The 24,760-nt window shown below is 34.8% G+C and overlaps 1 protein-coding gene across 1 annotated transcript in view; it reads left to right on the top strand.

Moving 5' to 3' along the window:
• Positions 1–577: 577 nt before the first annotated feature.
• Positions 578–24,760, top strand: part of LOC115433584 (multidrug resistance-associated protein 4-like) — a 52,075-nt gene continuing 27,892 nt past the window's right edge. Inside the window, exons 1-8 of the mRNA XM_030155065.1 lie at positions 578–793; positions 3,724–3,834; positions 9,711–9,831; positions 13,505–13,729; positions 13,815–13,904; positions 17,375–17,538; positions 21,208–21,333; positions 23,958–24,207. Coding sequence (XP_030010925.1) covers positions 720–793; positions 3,724–3,834; positions 9,711–9,831; positions 13,505–13,729; positions 13,815–13,904; positions 17,375–17,538; positions 21,208–21,333; positions 23,958–24,207 — 1,161 coding nt within the window. The 5' untranslated portion in view covers positions 578–719. The remainder of the gene's footprint in view (positions 794–3,723; positions 3,835–9,710; positions 9,832–13,504; positions 13,730–13,814; positions 13,905–17,374; positions 17,539–21,207; positions 21,334–23,957; positions 24,208–24,760) is intronic.

Genomic DNA, 24,760 nt, shown 5'->3' with positions numbered 1-24,760 from the left:
AAACAAACCTGAAGCGTTTTTAAGTGTAGATGACATTTATGCTATGACAGTTGTCATTATAGGCTCATATCCCACACACGAAATCCATGTCACAATACTATACATGCAAAAGGAAAAAAAAGAGCAAAAATCAAGAAGCAAGTGTATTTGCAAAGGCAGAGCAATAAAAGTGTCAAAAGTGTCTATATTTATACTTGACTTTATTACTAATTTATTAATACTTTAATATTATTTGTAATTAATATTGTTTCTGCTATTACAACTATAGTAAGTGTTTCTGGTTACTTTTAAACTCATTTTGCTGCCAACATTTTCAGATCTGTCTGAGAGAAGTCCACATTAAATTTCCTGTGACTGTCCTTTTCTTAGAGTAAACCACACTCTCATTTCTTTCCAAATAAATCAAATGAACCATAATTACCATTATTGCATAATGTGCAGGTGTGCCTGTCAGCCAATGATGGGAAGCAGGGGCAGAGAACGCAGCCAATCGTCAGCGGTGATGGTTATTTCGGCCAATCAGGAGCCAGGGGGCGGAGCCATGCGGTACTCCATAGATTTGTTCTGTAGAGGGTCTGTTCGCATACGTAACGAGCACACTGTGGACGCGGATGTCATAAGGACATGCGTCCGCCTCGCGTTTACACATCAAAGCTCCGACAAACTGTTTCCTGAGGGGGTCAAAGTTGGGGAAAAGTGCCGTGCGAGCGCGGACCACCATGGAAAAAGTCAGGAAAGATGCCAAAACCAACCCGGCAGAGACGGCGAATCTGGTGTCAAAGATATTTTTCTGGTAAGTCGACGGAGCTCGCGGATGGCAGAGGCTAATGGTGAACAAGCGGGGGATTTGAACCTTCAAACATATAAACTTATAACATGAGCGAAGTTATCTGGGATTTGAACCTTCAAACATATAAACTTATAACATGAGCGAAGTTATCTGGGATTTGAACCTTCAAACATATAAACTTATAACATGAGCGAAGTTATCTGGGATTTGAACCTTCAAACATATAAACATAAAACATGAGCGAAGTTATCTGGGATTTGAACCTTCAAACATATAAACTTATAACATGAGCGAAGTTATCTGGGATTTGAACCTTCAAACATATAAACTTATAACATGAGCTAAGTTATCTGGGATTTGAACCTTCAAACATATAAACATAAAACATGAGCTAAGTTATCTGACAGTAGCGGACGTAAACTGACAGCTTCTGCAAACTACTTCTATAGGCTGACCTCAGTAAAGCGTGACAGTGTTTTATAGTTTGTATAAAAAAAAAAAAAAAACTTGCTTTCTGGTTGAGGTCCCTGACATCATTTCCCCGTTTTCATGCAACAATACTTTCCCGTTGAATCATTTGCTTTGGTTACCTCTGTCTAATGGAAAAGCTGAAAACATGCCTGTGCCTTCTGCTGTTCTACTAGGGGCTCCCACGCAAAAATACCTGCTATCAAAGGCATGTATAAACAGAAGGTAAAGCACCGGCTTTACACTAATATCACAGTAATAAATGACAAGACTATGGTTTGGTTCACACCGACAAGTGTCTAATGCAGCTCTTTTACCATCACTTCCTCTTGGAATTACTGAACACTTTTTTTTGTCCAGATCAGAATAATATTTTATTACAAAATACCACAAAATATTACAAAAGGCTTTATTAATTCGTTACGGTTGCTTGTGCAAGTGTAAGAAAAAGTAGCAGGAAATAAATTATCAACACTATAATATTTCTATTCATACATAATAAAACTCTAAATATACATAGCCTATATGTATATATATATATATATATATATATATATATATATATATATATATATACTATATACACACACAGCAAAAATTGGAGAGTTGAATGAACTCCCACAGAGTTGATTTTAACTCTTTTTCAGAGTTTATATAGGTCCGCACTTCATTGGGGTTAATTATTTAACACTATGTCAGAGTTGCCTTTTTAACTCAGAAACCTGAGTTAACTTAACACTGACTGATTTAATTACCAACACTCACAAGAGTTCATAATTTCACCGACCTGGGTTAAATTAACCCATATGAATTTATTATTTACACTGTCAGAGTTTCTCCTTTAACTTTAACAGAGTTAAATTAACACCATGAAAGTAACAAAAATAACACTCATTTTACTTAATTTTCACTCTGAAAGTAGTGTTAATTTTAATCATAAAAAAAAGTGAATCCATTAAAAATGACTTAAAATTCAATGTGAACAGGATGATTCAAAGAAAGCTGATACATTTTTTTTTTTTTTAGAAAATTAATTTTTCCTCTTTTTTCTCTCTGACAGTGACAGTCTGATAGAAATTGCACAGGTTCACCTGGTTTGAAATGCAGGGGCCAGGCAAATTAACACTGGAGAGACGCAAAACAACACTTATCCTGAGTTAATTTCCACAGGCTTGACTAACTCTTTTCATTAACCCCAACTCTGAGTGACATTTAAATCACAGTGAATTAAAACTACACTTTGAGAGTGAAAATTGACTCTCAAATGTTTAACCCTGAAATTTCAACTCTCCAGTTTTTGCTGTGTATCTTCTGTCAAACTGTCTAACAGAAGTGGGTGACTGCTATTCTTAAACTGGTTTTTAGCTTTTATGTTTTTAGTCATTTTATATTGTCTTAATTGTATGTAGCTTTATACTCTGTTACTTCATTTGTATTGCACTGATGTGCCTCTTGGTCAGGTCTCCCTCGAAAAAGAGATTTCATCTCAAGGGACTTCCTGGTTAAATAAAGGTTAAATAAATAAATATATACACAGGACATAATAGTCTTATAGTCGATAATGGTGGATGTGTTAATTAACAGTTGCATCTTTGTTTATCTCACAAAGATAATTGACACATCTTTAAAACACTGTATAATCGTCTTATATTAGACTAGTATATGACCCGTGTAGATGTGGTAGTTTTTATGCTGGGGAGAATAGACTTATGGGAAAAGATGTGAGTCTATATTTTATAAGTAGTGACATAAACATTGTTTGGTAAATCATTCTTTAAAATGTAAGTGACACTTAATCTACAATATGAATATCCAGACGAACCTGCAGAATGAAATTGTGAGGTACACAGAAAGCACAGGGAGGGGTGGTGGTCTGTGGCTGTCAGTGTTAAAGTGAAACTGACTAACTCTCCGGGCAGCACAGACACACAGGAGCAAGAGAGACAGAATCTCTGCGCAGCCGAAAAGTTAATACATCGGTTACATATTGACCGATGTTGATTAATCGGTGATATGCTTTAATTGGCCCACCAATTAATCGGCCTGGTTCTAATACACATTAATTAATAAAGCTCTAAATATACACATATATGGCTCTTTCTCTCTCTCTCTCTCTCTCTCTATATATATATATATATATATATATATATATATATATATATATATGTGTGTGTGTGTGTGTGTAAACACAATTAGAAAAGCAATTACGAACTAGACAAATTCAATATGATAAGTAAAAGAAATATACATAAATGCACAAAAAGTTTGCAAAAATATTGTTATGCATAATTAGTGTTATGAGATTATAAAGAGGAATTAAACAGTCCTTTCCTGTTTTAATGTATGATTTAAAATATATGCACCTCAGGGAAAGTCATTTTGAGCATGACCACTGAATTTCTCTGTTATATTTCTTGTCTCTGTTCTTTCCGTTTTGTTATTCCTCTTATTTTTTTACCCCTCAGGTGGCTCAATCCCCTGTTCAGCACGGGATACAAAAGGAGCCTGGAGGAAGATGACATGTTCGAAGTGCTCGCAGAGGACAAGTCGGAAAGACTGGGACATGAGCTACAGAGGTAAAGTACAAAGTCATCACAGAAAAAAAACACTACATTATTATTTACCAATGACTCTATGGCAGTCTGAAGTTTTATGGACATGTCTAGATCTAAAATTTCACTGTCATTTGCACCCCTCTCCCTCTCAAAATCTATGAAATAAACAACCCTTCGACCTTATTAGAAACCAGATAAGTGTTGAACTGAACATCTAAGTCAATCTAATAAAAACTTGAAACAAATCTAACATCAAATGCAGAGAAACTGATCAGATACAATGGAACTGAGAAGCAAAGTAGATGTAAAACATAACATGCTATGCATTAATACCCCTCGGCCAGAACGGACAGACAGATGGACAGACAGATGACAAAACAATCACAATACCCCTTCGGCCTGAAGCTGACCGAGGGGTAAAAATGTGTATTTTTGTCTCTTGAGTTATTTTCCCTTAAAATCACATTCTGGGTTGAAGCCTAATGAAATTCAGCAGATAGTTAATTTGTAAAGTAACCTATCAGTTTCATCTCTAGTTGTTTTTTTTATACATGAAACTATAGTAACGATACTTAAAAACTAGTAATTTCCCAGTAGAGCTCTGACATTTAATCCGAAGCAGAGTATCTTATAATAACATCCTCATCACTCTAACACATTTAAGATCAAACACATATACAAGTAACATAGAATCTTAAATAATCAATTTCATCAAGATTTATTAGCAGTCATCATAACCAACATCACAGTACATTTGTGGTCTAGGAACTTCATTCACTCTTTACTTGTCTCTTTTAGTAGTTGAGTAGTAGTAGTTTAGTAGTTTTTAGTTTAAAAATGCTTTATTCTTCCATAATCTGCTTTAAAGAAAGCACCATATCGTTAGCCTCAAAGCATAATTGCCTAAGTCATACACTATATGGACAAGTTGATATCTAAAAGTACTTATGACATTTGTTGTTATTGTGTTGTTGCCCAGACCCCTGTTAGAAAAGAAACACTTGAACTCAACGTGTCCCAATACTTTTGTCCATATGGTGTATGAGTGAAGCAGTTATGCTGTGAGGCTAACGATATGGTGTTTCATGGTGACTTCATTTTAACTGCCAGCACATTTCAATTTCTTAGGTATTTCTTAGGTACCATCCACACCTCATTTACTTTCAAAACTGTGATTCAGATGTAATGAAAACAAGCACGACAAGGAACGCGGAAGAACAGTCATGTCAGACCAGAGTTAATGTTTTGAACTGCTTGCATGGTGTGGCAGAAAAAATGCTACCAATTATAGTTTTGCTCTACAATTTTAAAAATGTATCTTTAGACTTGTTTAGCCTGTTTTTTTTGGGTTGATGATAAACTTTGGAAATGTGGTAATGGACAGTGGACTTTTTCTGCACTGTTTCACAGTTTTATTTACAGTGTGTTTCATGGGGTTGGTTCAGTAGTGATGCTAACAGCCGACCATCAGGCACGGACGTTTATTTGTGAAATTTAGATTTTTCTAGTGGCCACTGAAACACAAAGTCTCTCTTTAAAGTATCTCTGTAGAATAGCTCTGTTTGTCCACAGTTGACATTTATGTATTTATCTTTTGAACCGTTTAATGGAGGATGAAAACAGGATTTAGTATGGTTTGTGACGAGAAAATACAGAGAATTTATGTGAGCGATGTCCATAAAACAAAACCCTGAGGTGATATTAGACCTTTGCAGAGGTTGCGCTAGACATTTTTATACTCCGTCATTTTGACGGACAGGGTCGTAAAAATTCCGTCATAACATATTATTATTATTATCAGTCATTTCAAATTTTTATTTTTTAATGATAATGACATATATTTAGCAGTATTTAATGTTCAAAAACATCTCAATGATGCAGCAGCTGTGGTTGCTGTTGGCTGATAAACCAACGTGATATCACGACTTGCATAATTATATACGCCACTTTTAATTGGTGTGTTATCTGTAGACATTATAAGCCTTCCTTGTGTTTGTTCATGCAGTGCCAATCCCATGCACGGAGGGTTCAGGTTCAGGTTATGTGAACCACAGATCTTGGTACAAATTGACATGCCATCAAATAACACATGAAAGGTACAAAATGCGTACATATAGCACACCAAATGCCATCAGAACTGGTGTATAACTTGCTTGTCCGTCATCTTTCACCGCATCAGTCCCTCTATTTTCACTGCTTTTATCAGTGCCATCACATTTACTGGGCTTTTGAAAATAACTAAGGAGACTCGGCTGTCTTCACAGTTTGCGCTAGCAAAGCAGCATCTAATTTTGGCTAAAGTCAGCTAAACAATGATTACCCTCAGTATTTTAATCTATCAAAATGACGGACAGCTTTCAGAATTTTCCGTCATTTAAAAAAAAAAAAATGCGTCAATGATGGAATATTTTCAGTTAACGCGACCTCTGGGCCTTTGAATGCGGGTAAACATTCACATAACATAGCTGTGAGTATTTAACCACTGTTTGAAACATATTTAAGGAGTTTTCTATATACTAAAAGGTGAAGTTCGGAGTTTATTCAGTATCTAATTTTATTGTATTTCCTAATTTGACAGGCTTTTCATAGCCCACCCTGATGTTTTGCATTGTTTTACATTTAGTATTTCCTAGTATTTTACTAAGACTTTCTCTTTCACTGTAGCACTTTGAGATTCTTAAAAATGAAAAGTGCTTTATAAATGCAATTTATTATTATTATTATTATTATTTTAGAAAACACAATGTATTAATAAGATATTTATTATACAACACACACTGCTCTCAAATCCAAAAACAGGTCGCCACAATTTAAGTAATAAAAAATAAATCCCACATCAAGAAAATGAGAACAGCTGAAGTTGCATAACTTAGACATCCTCCCGTAATCAAGTCGTACCATGGCATAAAAATTGATGGTTATCACTCTGCTTATCTAAGGTAGTAGAAAAAAATGCAACTAGATGAAAACTCGCACATTTCTCTCTCCTGTTTATGTTTTTCCACAGTACAGTATGTAATATTTCTAATGAGAGATTTCTTAAAAGTCAAGTTCCCTGTAAACACTTTTAACACTGTTTTTTTATTAGATTTTTGTCATGTAGCTGAATTCTCTATTGTAACCCTACTAAACCCCTTTTGTGTTTCGGACTTACGTGATAATGATTATTGGGTATCGGGATGTAGTTTGAAAGCTTATCAAAGCATATCAAATACAATACAAAATATTTTAATGTTTTGTTGTTTAACCTAATTTTACTCAGGAATATTGAAGTGTTTGACATGTTCTGACTGGAAAAAAATAGTTCAAAACAAATAAATAACTATTTTATGCATTGTTTTTATTTTACCGGATAAGAACTAAAAGAAAGGAAGAAAAATAAACACTAAATGGGGAAAACTACAGGTGTGTGTTCATCCTGTTGTGTATCTTTAAAAACACAAATAGTGCTTTCTTCAACTTTCACTAAGGACCAAAAATCATTCTTTAACCTACAAAGACCTGAATAGCCAACCAAAATTATCCACTGATCTAAACTGTTTAATACCTTTTGACAGTGGATGGAGACACTTGGATTATGTTCTGTTAATCATATATTTAAAAGTATAGAAAAGTCACTTTTTCCTCAGTTTTCTCTGTTTCTGGTATAATAACCCTCAACTTTAATCTGAGTTTTTATGAACATCTACAGTTTCAGTAAATTACAAATAGGAAAATACCTGATTTGACTGAAAAACTACAAAAGACAGAGGATAATCACTTGAGAAAAGTTAAATATAGAGGAAAAAAACTTTTTTGGAACTGCCACAAAAGTAGCATGGGGTCTTTATGGGTTTATTTGAATCATTGTAATTGATCATATCAACAAATTTTTTCATCATTTTCTGTTTTTATTTGCCATCTTGATGTGTGGCTGAAAGATATTCTGGAACATGGCGCGAGTGTAAGAAGAAAGAAGATTCTGTTGTGGATTTGTAATTCGCTTAAGGCACTTGAGATGAACTGGCCCTTTATTAACAGTAATCATGAATAGGAACCATAGTTATAGAGTGGGACTGTTTTCAGATTGAGGTGTTTTCCAGTGAAATACCCGTTCAGTAAAGTAAAGGGATGAAAAGCAGTGGAGTTGTTATATGGGTCGTCTGTAACACTGTCATGGAAATCCTGTTATCTCATTAAAAACGAAGGAAGTGATGTTTTCAATAGGGGTGTATATTGGCAAGAATCTGGTTAGTGTAGTGATAGTGTTAACAAGGCAATACTTTTGTGTTTTGTTTCTTTTTTTTTTTTTTTTTTAAGATTTTTTCCAGGAAAAAATTTATTACGCCAGAAATATGCACAAATAATGAACAAAATTTGTATTTGATCAAAACAGGATCTCATGCTACAACACAAAAGTTTCCTCTGTAAAAACTTAAAGTGCAGAATTTGGATAAATAAAGTGTTGTCATCTGGCACAAAACACACACACACATGCATAGTGCACAGTCCTTGAGTCATCCAACATCATTACATTATTTTTGTTTAATCCCAACAAAGGAACTAACATCTGCCTCTTTCAGACAGTAACAAATGCTTTTAGGATGCTTGAAATAACCATTATTTAACAAAACAGTGTTATCAATTTCAAAAACTACATACATGACGTGCAATATCACAGTACAACTTTATTTTACTATGCAAACAACAGAGCAAAATACCCATGTCAATATATAAATAAAATATCTCACAGGACTCCCAAAAAATATAAACAAAAAAGAAAAAACAAAAATGAACCTCCACCATGTCTGCATTTGAATAAATACCTAAAAATATCAATGCAGTACTTTTTAATATCATGAACTGAAATATCGTGACATATGGCAGAACCGATATTTTCTTGCACCCCTAGTTTTTAATAAAGTATTATTAGAAATAATAGAGTCAGTCAAAAAAGTGATCGCCTGTAGCAAACAACATGTAGCTGTGCATGTACTAATTATCCATACATGTTGGAACATGCCTTTGGCTGGATAGATCACTATACAGTGCTTTTTTTTCCTTTGTAATGTCTTATTGCACTTAGGGTAATTAAGTTATAAACACTATTGTGATTATACACCTATCTGCTGTTTGTGATCTTCACAGACAAGTTGTGACTCAACTGTTGCCCAATGCATATAACACGAACATCAAAAACTCTTAAAAGTAACGTAACCTTTTACTGTTTTCATACTGTTAATACTGTTACTAGTGTTCATAAATATACATACTGTTTTTGTGGGTAATGCATACTGTAAATATTGTTAATATTGTTCATAGATATCCAAATATTAGGTATAGAAAATTAAAATTGTAATAAATTAAAACTATACTCAAATATTTGACATAAAAGCAAAGCTTTACATAGGGTTTTTTCCTGTAAAAGTGTGGCAATTAAACACGGTTATCATGATAATTAGAATTTAAACGGTAATACTAACCATCTGCAATTTTACCGCGGTTTATCATTATACCAGTAATCATTACACCCCTAGTAATACATACTGTAAATATTGATAATATTGTTCATAGATATACATACTTTCACATACTGTTAATTCTGTAAATTTGTGTCAATTCCTATTTTGTCCATCTTCATTTTTTATTCTACTTAGCTCTATTCTTATGTTACTTTGTAAAATTGTAAAATGTATATTTTATTTTCATACCTTATTTATAGTTTTTGTAATTTTATGTTTGCGCTATTATTTGTGTTGCACTGGTGTTTTGTTAATATTGCTGCACTGACTGGAGTAGCACTGCTAATTTCATTGTATACCCAATGACAACAAAGGCTACTCTATTGTATTGTATTGTATTCTATTCTATTCTATTTTATTCTGTTCTATAATGTGGCATCTTTCTCTCTCCGACAGTTACTGGGACCAAAGCGTCCAGAAGGCAAACAAAAACATGCAGGCTCCAAGTCTCAGTAAAGCAATCATTCAATGCTACTGGAAATCTTATGCAGTGTTGGGATTCTTCACCCTTGTCGAGGTCAGTGCTGAGTCGAACATTCAGACTTTCACAGCTTGACACTTGAAATGTGGTGAATCAGTGGATTTTGGTTTTCCAAGGGAGTTAATTGTTTATATAGAGATTACATAAAATATTAAACAAGTAATAAGGTGCATATGAGAGGGGATGCTCTGCTTGAGAAACAAAATACACATACCATAATGTTATAATCCATTTAGATTAGGGGTGTCAAACATACGGCCCATGGGCCAAAACCGGCCCACCACAGAGTCGAATCTAGCCAATGGGATGAATTTGTGAAATGCAAAAATTACACTGAAGATATAAACACTGAGTGCTTGCGCGGGTCTTGAAAGTCTTAAAAAATGTGGAATTTTGAAATACACTTTTTCACACCTTGAATAGTCTGGAATTTCGTGTGAAAGTGTTAATAAAGTATGGAAAAAAGTTTCTCTCATAGTCGAATTTTAGATTATGCTCAACGGCACATAATCCTGTAAAAAAAGAAATACATGAGGAAAACATTAAAAATGTTATATGATTTCACTAATTGGTCAGTACTGCAATGATTCTAGTGAAACTTGTTTGTGTGATATCCATGCAATTCTGTGATTTTCATATGTTTTGAAAATGTTTCAGTCAGTAAAACATAATTTACTGTGAATTATGCATTCATTCATTTATACATTTATTAACCCATAAAGACCCAAACAGCAACTGGGCACCAATACCATGTACTGATCTAAAATATTTAATAACATCTGAACCATTGATCCCACCAAGACATGTAAATAATTGGTGTAAAATACAGTTTGTCAGCTGTTCATGGTCATCAGATATGACCCATTTGGACGTTTAGATGCTCCGTTGTGAACGTGGAAACACCGTCATCTTCTACAACATTGATTCACCAGTAAAACCCATGTAGTTGGATCAATGACAGTGGATGGAGGCACTAGTTTTTATGATATCTTTGCTGAAAAAGTCATTTTTTCTTCAGTTTTGTCTGTTTCTGATATAATAACCCTCAACTTTAATCTAAGTTTCTATGAACATCTATGTGATCAGTAAATTAAATACAGGAAAATACAGGATTTTCATTGAAAAACCACAAAGTATAGACAATAATATTATAATAAATGGTAAGAAAGGTGAAATCTAAAGAAACATTTATTTGGGAACTGCCACAAAAGTAACACTGGGTCTTTATGGTTTAAAATGAACTTTTCTATTACACACAACAGGTATGATCTCAAATAAAAAAGTTGGCACACAGGTAAAGTATGTAAAGTCAAGATCTTGGGGAAAACAATGCAGTTTTGAAAAAGTCTGGAATTTTTATTTTGATAAAGACCAAGCACACTAAGATATTTGTCAAACGGGTCAAAATTATTTTAGTTCAGGTTTCACATACAGCACAATATGATCTAAAGTGGGTTGGACCAGTAAAATATTATTATAATAACCTTTAAATAATGATAACTCCAAATTTTTCTCTCTATTTTGGTGTAAAAAAGTAAAATTACATAAAAAATATTTACGATTACAAACAAAAAATGTGAATTACCTGAAAAAAATATGAACAACATGAAATGTCTTAAGAAAAATAAGTGTATTTATCACAGTATTCTGCCTATTACTAAATGTTTTGTGTATTTGTAGATCCACTGTGATCTGTAAGTTGTAATGTACATGTGGAAATGATAAACTGAGGCAGAATGTTAAAATCACATTTGAGTTTTACAGTGATCAGTAAATCTTAATGATTTAGGCTGGTCACATGCAAACAGACAAGATGAGAAATAAAATCCTTCTTCTCTGTTCCCGCGGGTAACAATTAAATTCAAGTTCATCAGAGGTTGCGTTAGACTTTCTCAGTGTTCATTTGACAGATGGAGCATGAAAAGTCTCTTATAATCTATTATTATCTGTCCTTTTCATTTCAAAATAACTGAATCATAGTAATTAATCAGCCAAATGGAACTAACTTACAGATTATACACTAAAAAAAGGTAGGAGGCACTTTACATGTCCACAACATCACACGAAGCAGAAAAATTAATGATTTTTCCCCCCTGTATGATAATTGATAGCCCCAGCATGCTGTGTTCTTCTAGCTTGAACAAACAACATAATCTTACACATTAGGGATTCAGATAACACCAGGCTGCTACATATGAAGCAACATCACACCTCACTGCATGCAATGTAACTTTGTAAAACAAAATATAAGAAATAAATACATAAATATACCAAATTATTTAAAAAAAAAAAAAAAGATACTTAATTTTGCATCAGTCTAGCAATCAAATATCAGACCTGTTGTTCTGAAATGATTTGTAGAATTGCTCTCGATCTTAGTTGAAAAAAAGAAAAAATCTTTAGCAGAGTGACATAGAATAACAGAACAATGACAATAATAATAAAGTTCTAGCACTTTTCACAGAAATAATTCACAAAGTGCTTTACAGTAAAATCATAAGTAAAATACACAGGCAAAAAACACACAGCTACATACACAGACTTAACATACAAAATAGCAAAAAACAAAACCCCGAAATGTCAGCAATACCTCGTAACTGTTTGAGTCAGTGTCGGACACATAATCTGATACCAATATTGAGAAAGTAAGCAGTTGTAATTAAAGCTGCAAGAGTCAAAACGCAGAGAAAATACGCTACGTTTCACAGCTCACGCCATTCAAACGAATCTGATGTTGTTTCTCACTGCTGTATGTAGAAAATAAAAGCCAGTTTTCTAGCTTCTGTGGTATGTCACAAAGTAGAGCAGTAGACAGTAATTATAGCAGTCATTTAAATATTTAACCCCTGTACTGAGTTCACATAGGTTGGTGTGATTCTTGTTTCCTGTCAGATCACATGACTTATAATATTCGTTAGACTCATAGCATAATAGTCTAAGTCATATACAATATGGACAAAAGTATTGGGACATGTTGAATTCAAGTGTTTCTTTTCTAACAGGGGTCTGGGCCACAAAACAGTAATGACAATGTCATAATATAATTACTTTTTGTAATACATGCCATTGCATTGGTTAGTTTGGTTTAAATTGTAATCTTTACCTCCAAAATGCCTCGGAGATGGTATTTTTTTAATTTCTCTCAGCACTGTTTTGCTTATTTTTTTATCGTTGACTATGATTTTAAATGTTCTATCTCTAAATTTCTAAAATATTTTGTATACTCTGACAGTAAATAATAATTTTATACCACAACGAACCATCTACTTTCTTCACATCTCACTTAGGAAGAAAAATCTCCCATTAAACTTTAGGAAATATTGATGTTTATAAACTATATGCACAAAGTATTGGGACACATCATGGCTACAGCTGTAAGATGCATGCTGATTTGAGATATAAACATCAATATTAATAATCAATATGATATTTATCCCAATATAAAGCTATATTATGACATTTGTCATTATTATTTTCTTAGCCCAGACCCCTGTTAGAAAAGAAACACCGGAATTCAATTAAGTGTCCCAATACTTTTGTGCATATAGGGTATGACTTAGGCAATTATGCTATGAGGCTAACAATATGTTGAAATGTAATTATGGAATTATTACCTATGGCATCATAAAAAATGTCGACCAAAATTCTTATAATTTTTTCCACTTATAATTCTAACCCTTTAATTCTCATCTGCTTGGCTATTTATTAGGAGGTCATTAAAGTGATCCAGCCGGTCCTCCTTGGGGAGATGATTGTATATTTTGAGAACTACGACTCAGATGACATGACCGCTTTATATGAAACCCTGGGCTATGCGGCCGGTTTATCGATCTGCAGCATCGGGCTGACACTGCTCCATCACCTTTACTTCTACCACGTCCAGAGAGCAGGCATGAAGATCCGAGTGGCGATGTGTCACATGATCTACAAGAAGGTAAGAATGCACAGTGGTTATCATAGTTGTTGATTGCTCATCTAAAGCATTAATCAGTAATTTCGTGCTCATTCTGTCTCTCTAGGCCTTGTGTCTGAGCAGTGCAGCCATGGGGAAGACCACCACAGGCCAGATCGTCAACCTCCTCTCCAATGATGTCAGCAAGTTTGATGAAGTAAGACCATGTATGACTTTTGAGATTAGCTAAATCAATGACTGATTAATAATAATAATAATAATAAATTTTATTTATAAGCGCCTTTCAAGACACCCAAGGACACTGTACAGCAAGATAAAACAAACAATCCATAAAATACAAAGAAATAAACAGATAAAAAATAATTACTATATATAGAAATGAAGATGTAAAATGGAGAGTAGAGCTTATGGGGGGTAGGCTATTCTGAAAATGTGGGGAATGTGGGGAGAGAATCACAGCTACGGACAGATGGTGGGAAGGAGTTCCAGAGCTGAAGGGCAGGGCGGCTGAAGGCTCGGCCTCCCTTGGTGCTGAGGCGGGAAGGGGGCACGCTGAGCTGGATAGAGGAGGAGGACCTGAGGGAACAGGCTGGAGTGGTGACACGGTGGAGGTCTGACAGGTACTGAGGAGCGAGATTGTGGATGGATTTAAATGTGTACAGGAGGAGTTTGAATTCATTTCTCTGTTTGATTGGGAGCCAGTGTAGTTCCTGGAGGATGGGGGCGTTGTGGTGGTAGGAGGGGGCTTTGGTGATGATTCGGGCGGCAGAGTTATGGACCAGTTGCAGCTTATGGAGGGACTTTTGGGGGAGACCGGATAGGAGGGAGTTACAGTAGTCGAGGCGGGAGGTTACGAGGCTGTACAAGAATAAAGGTGGTATGGGGGGTGAGGGAGGGGCAGAGACAGTTGATGTTGTGCAGGTGGAAATATTTAGACCGGGTGACGTTATTGTTGTGGGATTTGAAAGATAGTAGGCCATCGAGGATGACATCCAGATTCTTAACCTGAGGGGAGGGGGAGACTGAGGAGCTGTCGATAGTGAGGGAAAAGGTGTTGGTTTTGGAAAGAGTGGATTTTGTGCCAATGAGGAGCATTTCTGTTTTGTCACTAGTGAGTTTTACAAAGTTGGAGGTGAACCAGGATTTAATTAAGACCGAAGACAAGACATACTTAACTCCCAGATGCATATAGTTGATGTATTACATGCTTGTCTTGGTCTGACTATTACACTTTGGACCTCAGCAGTAAACAAATGACTAACTGAGTCATTGCTGTCTCCCACAAAAGCCGTTTCACATGTTTACTACCATTACCACGCAAGAAAAAGGTCAGAGATGAGCATCTGTGAGGCGTAACGATTAGTTATCTACTATTGGGATGACAAATAGGAAACTCAGTTGGATGGTTAATAGTAGTCGCAGGTGCAGTGTAGAGGAAACATCCCAAACAGAGCCTCAAACTGCTCTCTGGTCTTTCAATCAGGGTTCCCACAGGGTCTTAAAAAGTCTTAAAAGCCTTGATTTACAAATCTGCATTTATTAGATTAAAATAGTCTTTAAAAGTTATTGAATTTGATATGATGGGTCTTAAGTTTTGTTGCCGTAAACTTGTTCGTAGCATTGTAGTCAAGACCAGCTAGACCCCTAGTCCTCAACCCTGGTACTCGAGAGACAGTATCTTGCCTGTTTCAGATGTATCCCTATTCCACCTGATCCAGCTCTGATCCGAGCATCACTAATATACGGCATGGAACGCACCCTCATATAATCCCTGGTCGGACCTGTTCAAATATGCGCTACAGCAGTGGTGGCAAAACCGGCTCGACTAAGGTTCTAATTTGGCTCACAGTATGAATTTGGAATGTGGAAAAACTATACTAAAGTTATTAAGAGTCAAAGGTGTCATACTTGTTTTAGTTCAGGTTCCACATTCAGCCCAATTGTGATCTCAAGTAAAATAATAGCATAATAACCTATAAAATAATGACTCCAAATTTAAGTCAAAATTTCATAATAAAAAGTTGGTGTTGGATCGGATTGGAATGTGCAAAACTAATCATAAAAAAATTTGGATCGGAAGCAAAAAAGTCCAGATCGGGACATCACTAGAATAGAATAGAATAGAATAGAATAGCCTTTACTGTCATTGTGTGTATGAATGAAATGAAATTAGGAAAAAAGGAATTTATTTGAGGAAACATGGAAGTTTAGAAAAAAAAATGAATGTATATGGTGTTTTTTTTTTTTTTAATGCAAGTCACTAGGGTTAATGAGTTCACCTTCTGTTCCATACAACCCAGAGAGAAGAGAACGTTGAAAGACACGTACAGGAATTTTAATGTGTTATGTAACAATAGGAGCGTGTTAACAAATAGGAGTGTCATTTGTTGGGTTCGTGTCTCACCTAATTTTGCAAGCCAGCACTCGGGAGGCCCTTCAGATCTCGGGGGTGATCGTAGCTGTAAGGTACGTTGATTTAATGGGAACAGCATACCTTCACCAAGGTGCGTGCTAACAGGGTTTATGTCATCACTGCCTCAACTTGAAACACTCACAGTCTGTCCCAGCTTGAACTTCATGCTTCATTATGTACCAAGCCTTTCTGGCAGTGAATCCAGTTATTTCATTTGTGTCTCAAGTGTCGTTTTAATCAGTTAGTCAACCCCTGCTGTGTAGCAAAGTATCTCAGAGCCTCAGGACCTGTGCTGTTTTGGCAGAGAACTGTTAATTACACAGAAGTGTTCTGGACTGGAGTTCAGTTCAGTTTAGTTTATTTCGAATATGCAACAAAACCAAAGTAATCCTACTTCAGTCCTTAGAAATAAAACAGATTGCAAGAAAATATGAAAAAACTTATACATATACATGAAAACAAAATATCAACAAAATATCAAACTTCATTTGCACATTCGAAAATGGAGTGGGAGGAAGTTAAACATATTTAATCCCACCCCTCCTCCCCACAACAGTCTGTCCTTTAGCTTCTTATCAGCATAATGTATGAAAAATCAATTCCCATGGATCTTGTGTAAATAGTAACCTCGCTTATCATCTTCAAATACACATACATACATACACACCTATATTGACATACCAGAAAAATAAATAAATAAATACAGTATATACATATATACATCCTTGAAGGCAATACAAAATGAATACACAATAAAGCAAACAATAAAACAAAGTGAACAGCAATCAAACTAAACAAAACATAAACAAACCAACAGACAACAAAAAAAAACAAAACAAAAAACATAACTATCTAGTAATACTTCCCTACTTCACTAAATTGAAACTTGTTTGTGTGATATCCATGCACTTTTTATATGTTTTGAAAATGTTTCTGTCAGTAAAACATAATTTACTGTGATTTGTGCATGCATTTCATTCATACATTTATTAAAATTCATTTTTCTACTACACACAACAGGTACAATCTCAACTAAACAGTAGGTACACAAGTATGAAACTGCGTAAAGTCAAGATCTGGGGAAAACATAGCAGTTTTGAAAAGGTCTGGAATTTTTATTTGGATAAAGAGCAAGTACCCTGAAACTAGATGGAATGGAGGAGTGTGAATCAGATGGAATTGGGAAAAAAATGATGTTCTTTTGTTGCTTGGTGTCGAGATTATCCTGACTTGTGCCTTTTTTTCTTCCACAGGTGACAATCTTTCTGCACTTCCTGTGGGTCGGACCCCTTCAGGCAGCAGTGGTGGTGGGGTTGCTCTGGAACGAGATCGGACCATCCTGCCTGGCGGGCATGGTTGTGCTCATGTTCCTGATGCCCATGCAATCCATGTTTGGAAGGCTCTTTTCCAAGTTTAGGTAAAGCACGAGCTTTGGTCGTGTAACATCATGTTAAGATTCACTTAAACATTTACATCATAGCTGTAATGCAAAAACAAAATGACGATGCATTGGTCTCAATAAAAAACACACAGATAAAACACTTGTATAAACACTCGAATAAAATAGTCAGTATAAAAATATATAAATATCCACAGTTAAATAACGTACATAATAAAATCTGTGATAAAAATTTTTAAAAACTATACTAATTTGATGTTAAAATGTTTTGCACTGAGTATAAGGATGATTAAGGATGGCCCTTTTTAAATTTTAAATTTTTTTGTTTTGTACTCTCACTTTTTAGACTATATGTACAGAAGTATTGGGACACGTTGAATTCAAGTGTTTCTTTTCTAAGAGGGGTCTGGGCTGCAAAACAATAATGACAAATGTCATAATATAATTTTATATTGTGATAAATATCATATTGAGTTTTGCTATTAATGTTTTTATCTCAAATCAGCATGAACAGGACATCTTACAGCTGTAGCCATGATGTGTCGCAATATTTTTATCCATATAGTTTATAAACATCAATATTTCCTTAAAGTTTAATAAGAGATTTTTCTTCCTAAGTGAGATGTGAAGAAAGTAGATGGTTAGTTGTGATAGAAACTTATTTGCAGTCAGAGCATGAAAAATATTTTTGAAATTTAGAGGTAGAACATTTAACCCTTTCATGCATAGTGTTCACTACAGTGGACAGTTACTCTGCAGCTTTACTCTTGTATATTCATGGGTTTTGTTGTTTTAGTTCCATATCAACCAACACAGTGGACACTTATGCATCATCTCATAAACTGCAATTCATACCATTATTGTAACTTTGCTGTTCTTGATTGGTTCTTGAATGGAAATCAATTGTTAATATTTATTTTTTGCATATTATCTCCATGAAGTGAGTAACAACTAGTTTTAGAATATGTTAAAATGTGAGAAAACATCAGATTAGCTGCATTAAACATGGTTTAATTTCACTGTTTTTATATCACTTTATGATATTGGGTTTTAAATACATGTTTCTTTGCTTCAAGAATAAAATTCATGGTGTAGCTGAGTGGACATTTTTGTAACTCCATGAAAAACAGGTTGATTTAAAAAATATATATATATATATATATCACATCGGGTTTTTTTTTCATGCCTGAAGAGGAATAAAAACACTCAGGAAAAAAAATCTTGATTAAGGTTCTCATAATTCATGCATGAAAGGGTTAAAGTCATAATTATGTATGAAAAAAAGCAATATCAGTGTTTAGAGAAATGTAGTCAAAACCATCTCTAAGGCATTTTGGAAGCAAAGATAACAAAAACCAAACTAACCAATGCAATGATATTTATCACAATAAAAAACTATATTATAACATTTATCGTTGCTTTGTATCCCAGCCCACTGTTAGAAAATGAACACCTGAATTCAGCATGTCCCAATACTTTTGTCCACATAGTGTACATTTCCCTGTCTCTACCTCTGACTCCCCAACCCTCTAACTTTGGTTTAACCATTTGCTTCCGCTCACGTGCATTCACATTTCTGGCATTGAAACGAAGTAATTAACTTTACAGGAGGTGTCACACCTTGTAAATGCAAAACACTGCAGTTGCTCAAACCTGAGAAAATACACAGCAAGAAGCTTCCTTAGAGATCCATTTAATGAGATCTGGTCTAAAATTGACTTTGTGTTGTTGATTCAGTGCATGTGTTGCTGCTGTGCTGCCATATTGGAGGCTTCAGTAAAGTTAATATTTGTGTGTGGAAGCATTTTGCTTCTGGCACAAATTTTTTTTCATGATAATGTTTTTACATCTTATTTAACTCAGTTGAAAACATTGCTCTGTCTCATCCTTCTTTAAGCTTTTTGACTTTTATTCAGTTTCCTCTGCTGCATATGCACATCAAATTGGGTGTTCAGAAGGGCGGAGCAACAATCGAAGTTATCAAAATATGCAATATTAATACTGTTGAAAAATGGTAATAAGTGAGAACAAACTATTATAAACATATCATTTATGGTGCTACAGAGACGACCCTGTCATCAGTTCAGATTTGGGGGGAGGGGGGGCTTTTTAAATAAAATATACAAAGGCATTGTTACACAACTTCAACATTGCAAATGAATGTACGTAATATAAATAAAAACACCCAGATTAACCTTGTGACGGGGTCAATTTCCTTTAATTAAAGAGCTAGTTCAACAACCCAAGAGTTATAAATTCACCAAGTCCACCTTTGAATGAACAGGTCTGTTCTCATTTGTTCCATAATATACACTCGCTTTACCTTTTGTTTCCGTTTGGTTATGGTTGGTGGGTTAATGCTTTCCACTTCACAGTAATGATTCTTTTTTTGCAGTCAACGACAGTATGCGCAGTGTGTATTTTAGATCAGCGGTTAGGTCTCCAACTACCCTGGGATCACTGGGTAGTCCCAAAAGATGTGTGTGTGATCCCCAATTTTCCCACATTTTCCCACATTTTCCCTAACACTGTGCTATTGAAGGGTCTTGAATAAAGTTTGAAATTACAATCATCAGCTCTGTTCACCTGACATATAATACAGGAGACATAGCGGTCATCCTATCTGTCCATCATTACGTTGTTTTAGGAACAGAACTGGAAAGCCATTCACTATTGTCTGTTTTTTTTTGTTTGTGTTTTGTTTTTGTTTTTTGCGAGGGCATAAAGGCAATGCTCTATTTAAAAGAATTGGAAACAGATGCAAAGAACTTGAAGCTTTAGCTAATTTGCAGACTTTATTTCCAGATAGACTTTTAAGAAATAACACTAATACAAGAATAGAAACTGAAGTTATGACAAACATACTCTGTCAGGAAACAAGCAATAATGCAGATTAATAGAACAAATATAACTAATACAAATACCAACTGAACAACAAAAATTTCTTGGCAGTTAATCAACTCTAAGATTCAGTGTTGACACTTTTGTCTTTGAGCTGCAGTTTTTCACTAGTATTGAAACTTTTTAAATTAATAATTATTTGTGTTTCTGATGGCTACATAAATATGTAGCCATCAGAAACACAAATAATTATTAATTTAAAAAGTTTCAGTCAATCAAATGATATATTATGTGGACCTTTTAGTAAAAATGCTAATCAGATGTTTTTTCCATTTTACTGGTTTGCAGTCTCTCTTTCACCATACTTGAACAATTTATCATCACATGTTGGAGTTCCTTTTGCTTTTTATTTCTTTTCCTTTGATATGTTTTTGCAGTTCTTTTGCAGAACTAGAAATGTGATAGTTTTACAGTAAACTATTTATGAACTGCTTGACACACTGTACAACTCCTCGGCTGATGGACAAAAAAACATAGCATTTCTGCAAAAATCAAGACGCAAATTGCATAGTATTTGTGCAGATATCATTCAGTTGGTCATTTTTTGTCAAATAACGCCACGTTACTTGGATTACTAACTGTAATTTTTTTGAAAATGCAGTTCCTTTCACTCCTCATTACTAGTAAAAGTGACAATATTACTGTAAGTTATGACTGTCCAGCAATGTTTATTTTTAATTATAATGTCTCATAATAATGCTGTCTACATGTTTGTGTCACATGATGGTTCTGCAGTGAACAAACATGTATGCAAACTAAAGTATTGTCCCTGTTTTGTCTCTGTAGGAGTAAGACGGCTGTTCTGACAGACAGCAGAATCCGCACAATGAACGAAGTGGTGTCAGGGATAAGAATCATCAAGATGTACGCCTGGGAGAAACCATTTGCTGCTCTGGTCTCTGACGTTAGAAGGTAATGTTCTGTTAATGAATTTTCTGTCTAATGTGGATTTTTTTTAGATATATAAAATGAAGCATTTAAAGAGGCGTTTTTAGAAACCTTCCATTTTTCACATTGCCTTAATGAAGTTGTACATAGATTACATGTCATTAGCCTCACTGCATAATCGCCTAAAAAGTCATACATTATGTGGAGAAAAGTATTGGGACCTGTTGGGTTGGATTAGATTAGATTACATTACATTACATTACATTAGATAGAAATTTATTGATCCTTTCGGGCAGAGCCATCGGAAAATTCAAGTGTGTCTTTTCTAACGGGGGTCTGGGCTACAAAACAATAATGACACATATCATAATATAATTTTATATTGGGATAAATATCATAATTATTGATGTTTATTTGTCAAATCAGCATGAACAGGACATCTTACAGCTGTAGCCATGATGCGTTTGATTATTTTTTTCCAAATAATTTATAATCATCAATATTTTCTTAAAGTTTAATGGGAGATTTTTCTTCCTAAGTGAGATGTGAAGAAGGTAGATAGTTAGTTGTGGTAGAAAATTAATATTTACAGTCAGAACACGAGAAATATTTTAGAAATTTAGAGTTTGAACATTTAAGTCATAATCATGGATTGAAAAAAAAACATCTCCGAAGCATTTTGGAAGCAAAGATATTTTAAACCTGAATTCAACGCGTCCAAATACTTTTGTCCACAGAGTGTATGATTTAGGCAATTATACTATGAGGCTAACGATATGTGTGCCAGTGTTAGTTTACTTCACTGTCTAGTTTTAGACATTTCCTGTTTGGGGTTTCAGTCCCTTCATAAATCTTAGACCAGATATGGCCTCTGGGGCAAATTCCTCTGTGCCAAAGGACACGCACCTCGCACTTCTCACTGTTATTTCACACTGTTGCCCATCTATCCAGGTTCATATAAAGACAGTATTAGATGATGGATTCCGCATATGTTAAATATAAGTCTTTTCATCTACTTATTGTTGATTCTCACAGAAATAAGCCTTTCATAAGACATGGTCCAACTTTGAGTTGAGACATAAACACACACTAGACATAGAAGACATTTTTAACATTCTTTGGACAGAGTACATACAGTACATACATTTGTTCAGTGACGTGCAATGAGGGTCATGGCTGCTGAGGAGCTGACTCATTCAGAGTCAGATCTACAAATATATGAACCCAAAAGAGTATCTTACTACTATCTTAATATCTTATTACTGTTACTATTCACCATTTGATTGGCAACAGTTAAGAGGTTATGTTTCATATCTCATATCAGCATTCCTTACACATACATAGATGACACATATTTCATTTAAGGTCAAAATTTAGTTTTCAATCAAATTATGCTGGATAATCTTCTATTTTGATATTCGGGCGAGAAGGAAAAATAAATGAATTGCTGCACTTGGCTTGTTAATTATAACCATAGAATAAGATTGTAGCTCTTGCAGTAGCAAGAACCTGTGGGCTCAGGAGCGCCCTCTGCCATGAGGCAGGAGTACTGGCTACCTCACCAAGTGCTTTTTTTATAGTGCGGCATAATGATCGATCTGCTAGACCAGGGGTCGGCAACCCTGATCCTACAGAGCCACTATCCTGCATGTTTTAGATGTATCCCTCTTCCAACACACCTGATTCAAAAGATAAGCCTATCATCACGCTCTGCAGAAGCCCGGTAATGACCATCAGGTGTGTTGGAAGAAGGAAACATCTAAAACATGCAGGATAGTGGCTCTGTAGGACCAGGGTTGCCGACCCCTGTGCTAGACTGAGTAAGTTACACACATACATTTTATGCATTATTCAGACTATGGAGCGTCAGAACATATAATCAAAGTGTTTGAAACCATTTTATTGGTGATATACAGAGACAGTAACACACTCAAATTCCTTGGGATGAAGTACAGTTTGTGAGGGATTACACAATCCAAGGTGAGGCTGAGCTCGCTGCTGCCACGCCGCAACTCTCTTCCCTGTATTTTAACAGGAAATGCGGAAATTCAGCAATTTTGAATTGAAAAATAATCAAAATTATAGGAATCACATGTTTGTAGTACAGATCACTGGAAAAATATCAACATTTATTTCATTTGTTTTTTATTATTTAGTTATTATTTATTTTATTTTTTACATTTACTACCTTATTTGCGAAATTTGCACACAATATTGCACACACTTGCATCCTTACAGCACATACTGTTCACTGCACTGGTCTGTACATACTGTGTTCTACATTTCTTTTCTATATATAATGTACATAGTCTTGATATATTTATTCTTGAGTGATTTTATATTGATGTACATATTCTTGAGTGTTTTTATATTTTCTCTTTTTTTATGTGGCCGAGAACTACCTTTAAGGAAAAATTTCGTTATGTGCACATAATGACAATAAGCATTCTTAAATCTTGAATTTAATTTAACTTTTTTTTCATGATGACAGGTGAGGTTCTGCCTCCTCTGACTACGTCAGTGCATTTGTAACACCTGTAGAAGTGTGAAGTGTGTGATTTCAGTTTCTATTGTGCCTTTATTGGAATATGCACTGGTACAAGGTCAGTAGGTACAGTGTGTGAGTTTTCTGTACTCTTGTATTTTAGGAAGGAGATCTCCAAGATCATGAAAAGCTCCTACCTGCGTGGCCTTAACATGGCCTCCTTTTTCTGTGCCAGCAAAATCATCGTCTTCATTACTTTCACCCTCTATGTTCTCCTGGGGAATAAAATGTCAGCCAGCCGAGTGTTTGTAACGGTGTCACTGTACACCGCTGTGCGACTCACCGTCACCCTCTTCTTCCCATGTGCCATTGAGAAGTTGTTCGAGGCTCGTGTCAGCATTCGCAGGATCCAGGTATTGAATCTATCACTCATTCAGTTTTCCAAACAAAACTTGATTTTTAATTCAGTTTTTGAAGTAGTAGATGGGTGTAAGTGTGTACCGTAAAATTTCAAACAAATCTTTTGCATTTTTTTTCATGTGAAATATTTTAAATGATCACATTATATTATTTATTAAACATTTATTGTTGGAGTATCAGTTTAATTTGGATTTAGTTGTCTTATAATGTTATCTTATTTGGATTTTTTAAAGCCATTTTAAAACTGTTATTTTCCACATACCTCCAGAATTTTGAATCGTAATTTCACCAACTTGAGAATTTTTGCTTTAGTTGATTTTGTAGATTTAATGCACACATACAGGCTGCTAAAACAGATATAGTTATGAAGCACAAAACATGTACAAGGCACACAATTTACAGATACCTAAATTATAAGTGGTAGAGCAGCATTCTATGGGAATAAAAAGTTAAATGTAACAGAATTTATGAGTTGTTATGTGTGGGTTAAGAATCCGATTCAGTCAGTAATACTTGGAATGTTTGCATAACGTTTGGATCTTGGTG

Source organism: Sphaeramia orbicularis, chromosome 2 (assembly GCF_902148855.1).
Source record: "Sphaeramia orbicularis chromosome 2, fSphaOr1.1, whole genome shotgun sequence".
NCBI lineage: Eukaryota > Metazoa > Chordata > Actinopteri > Kurtiformes > Apogonidae > Sphaeramia > Sphaeramia orbicularis.
Note: the sequence above shows the minus strand (reverse complement) of the source record. Positions and strands in the feature narration are given on the sequence as shown.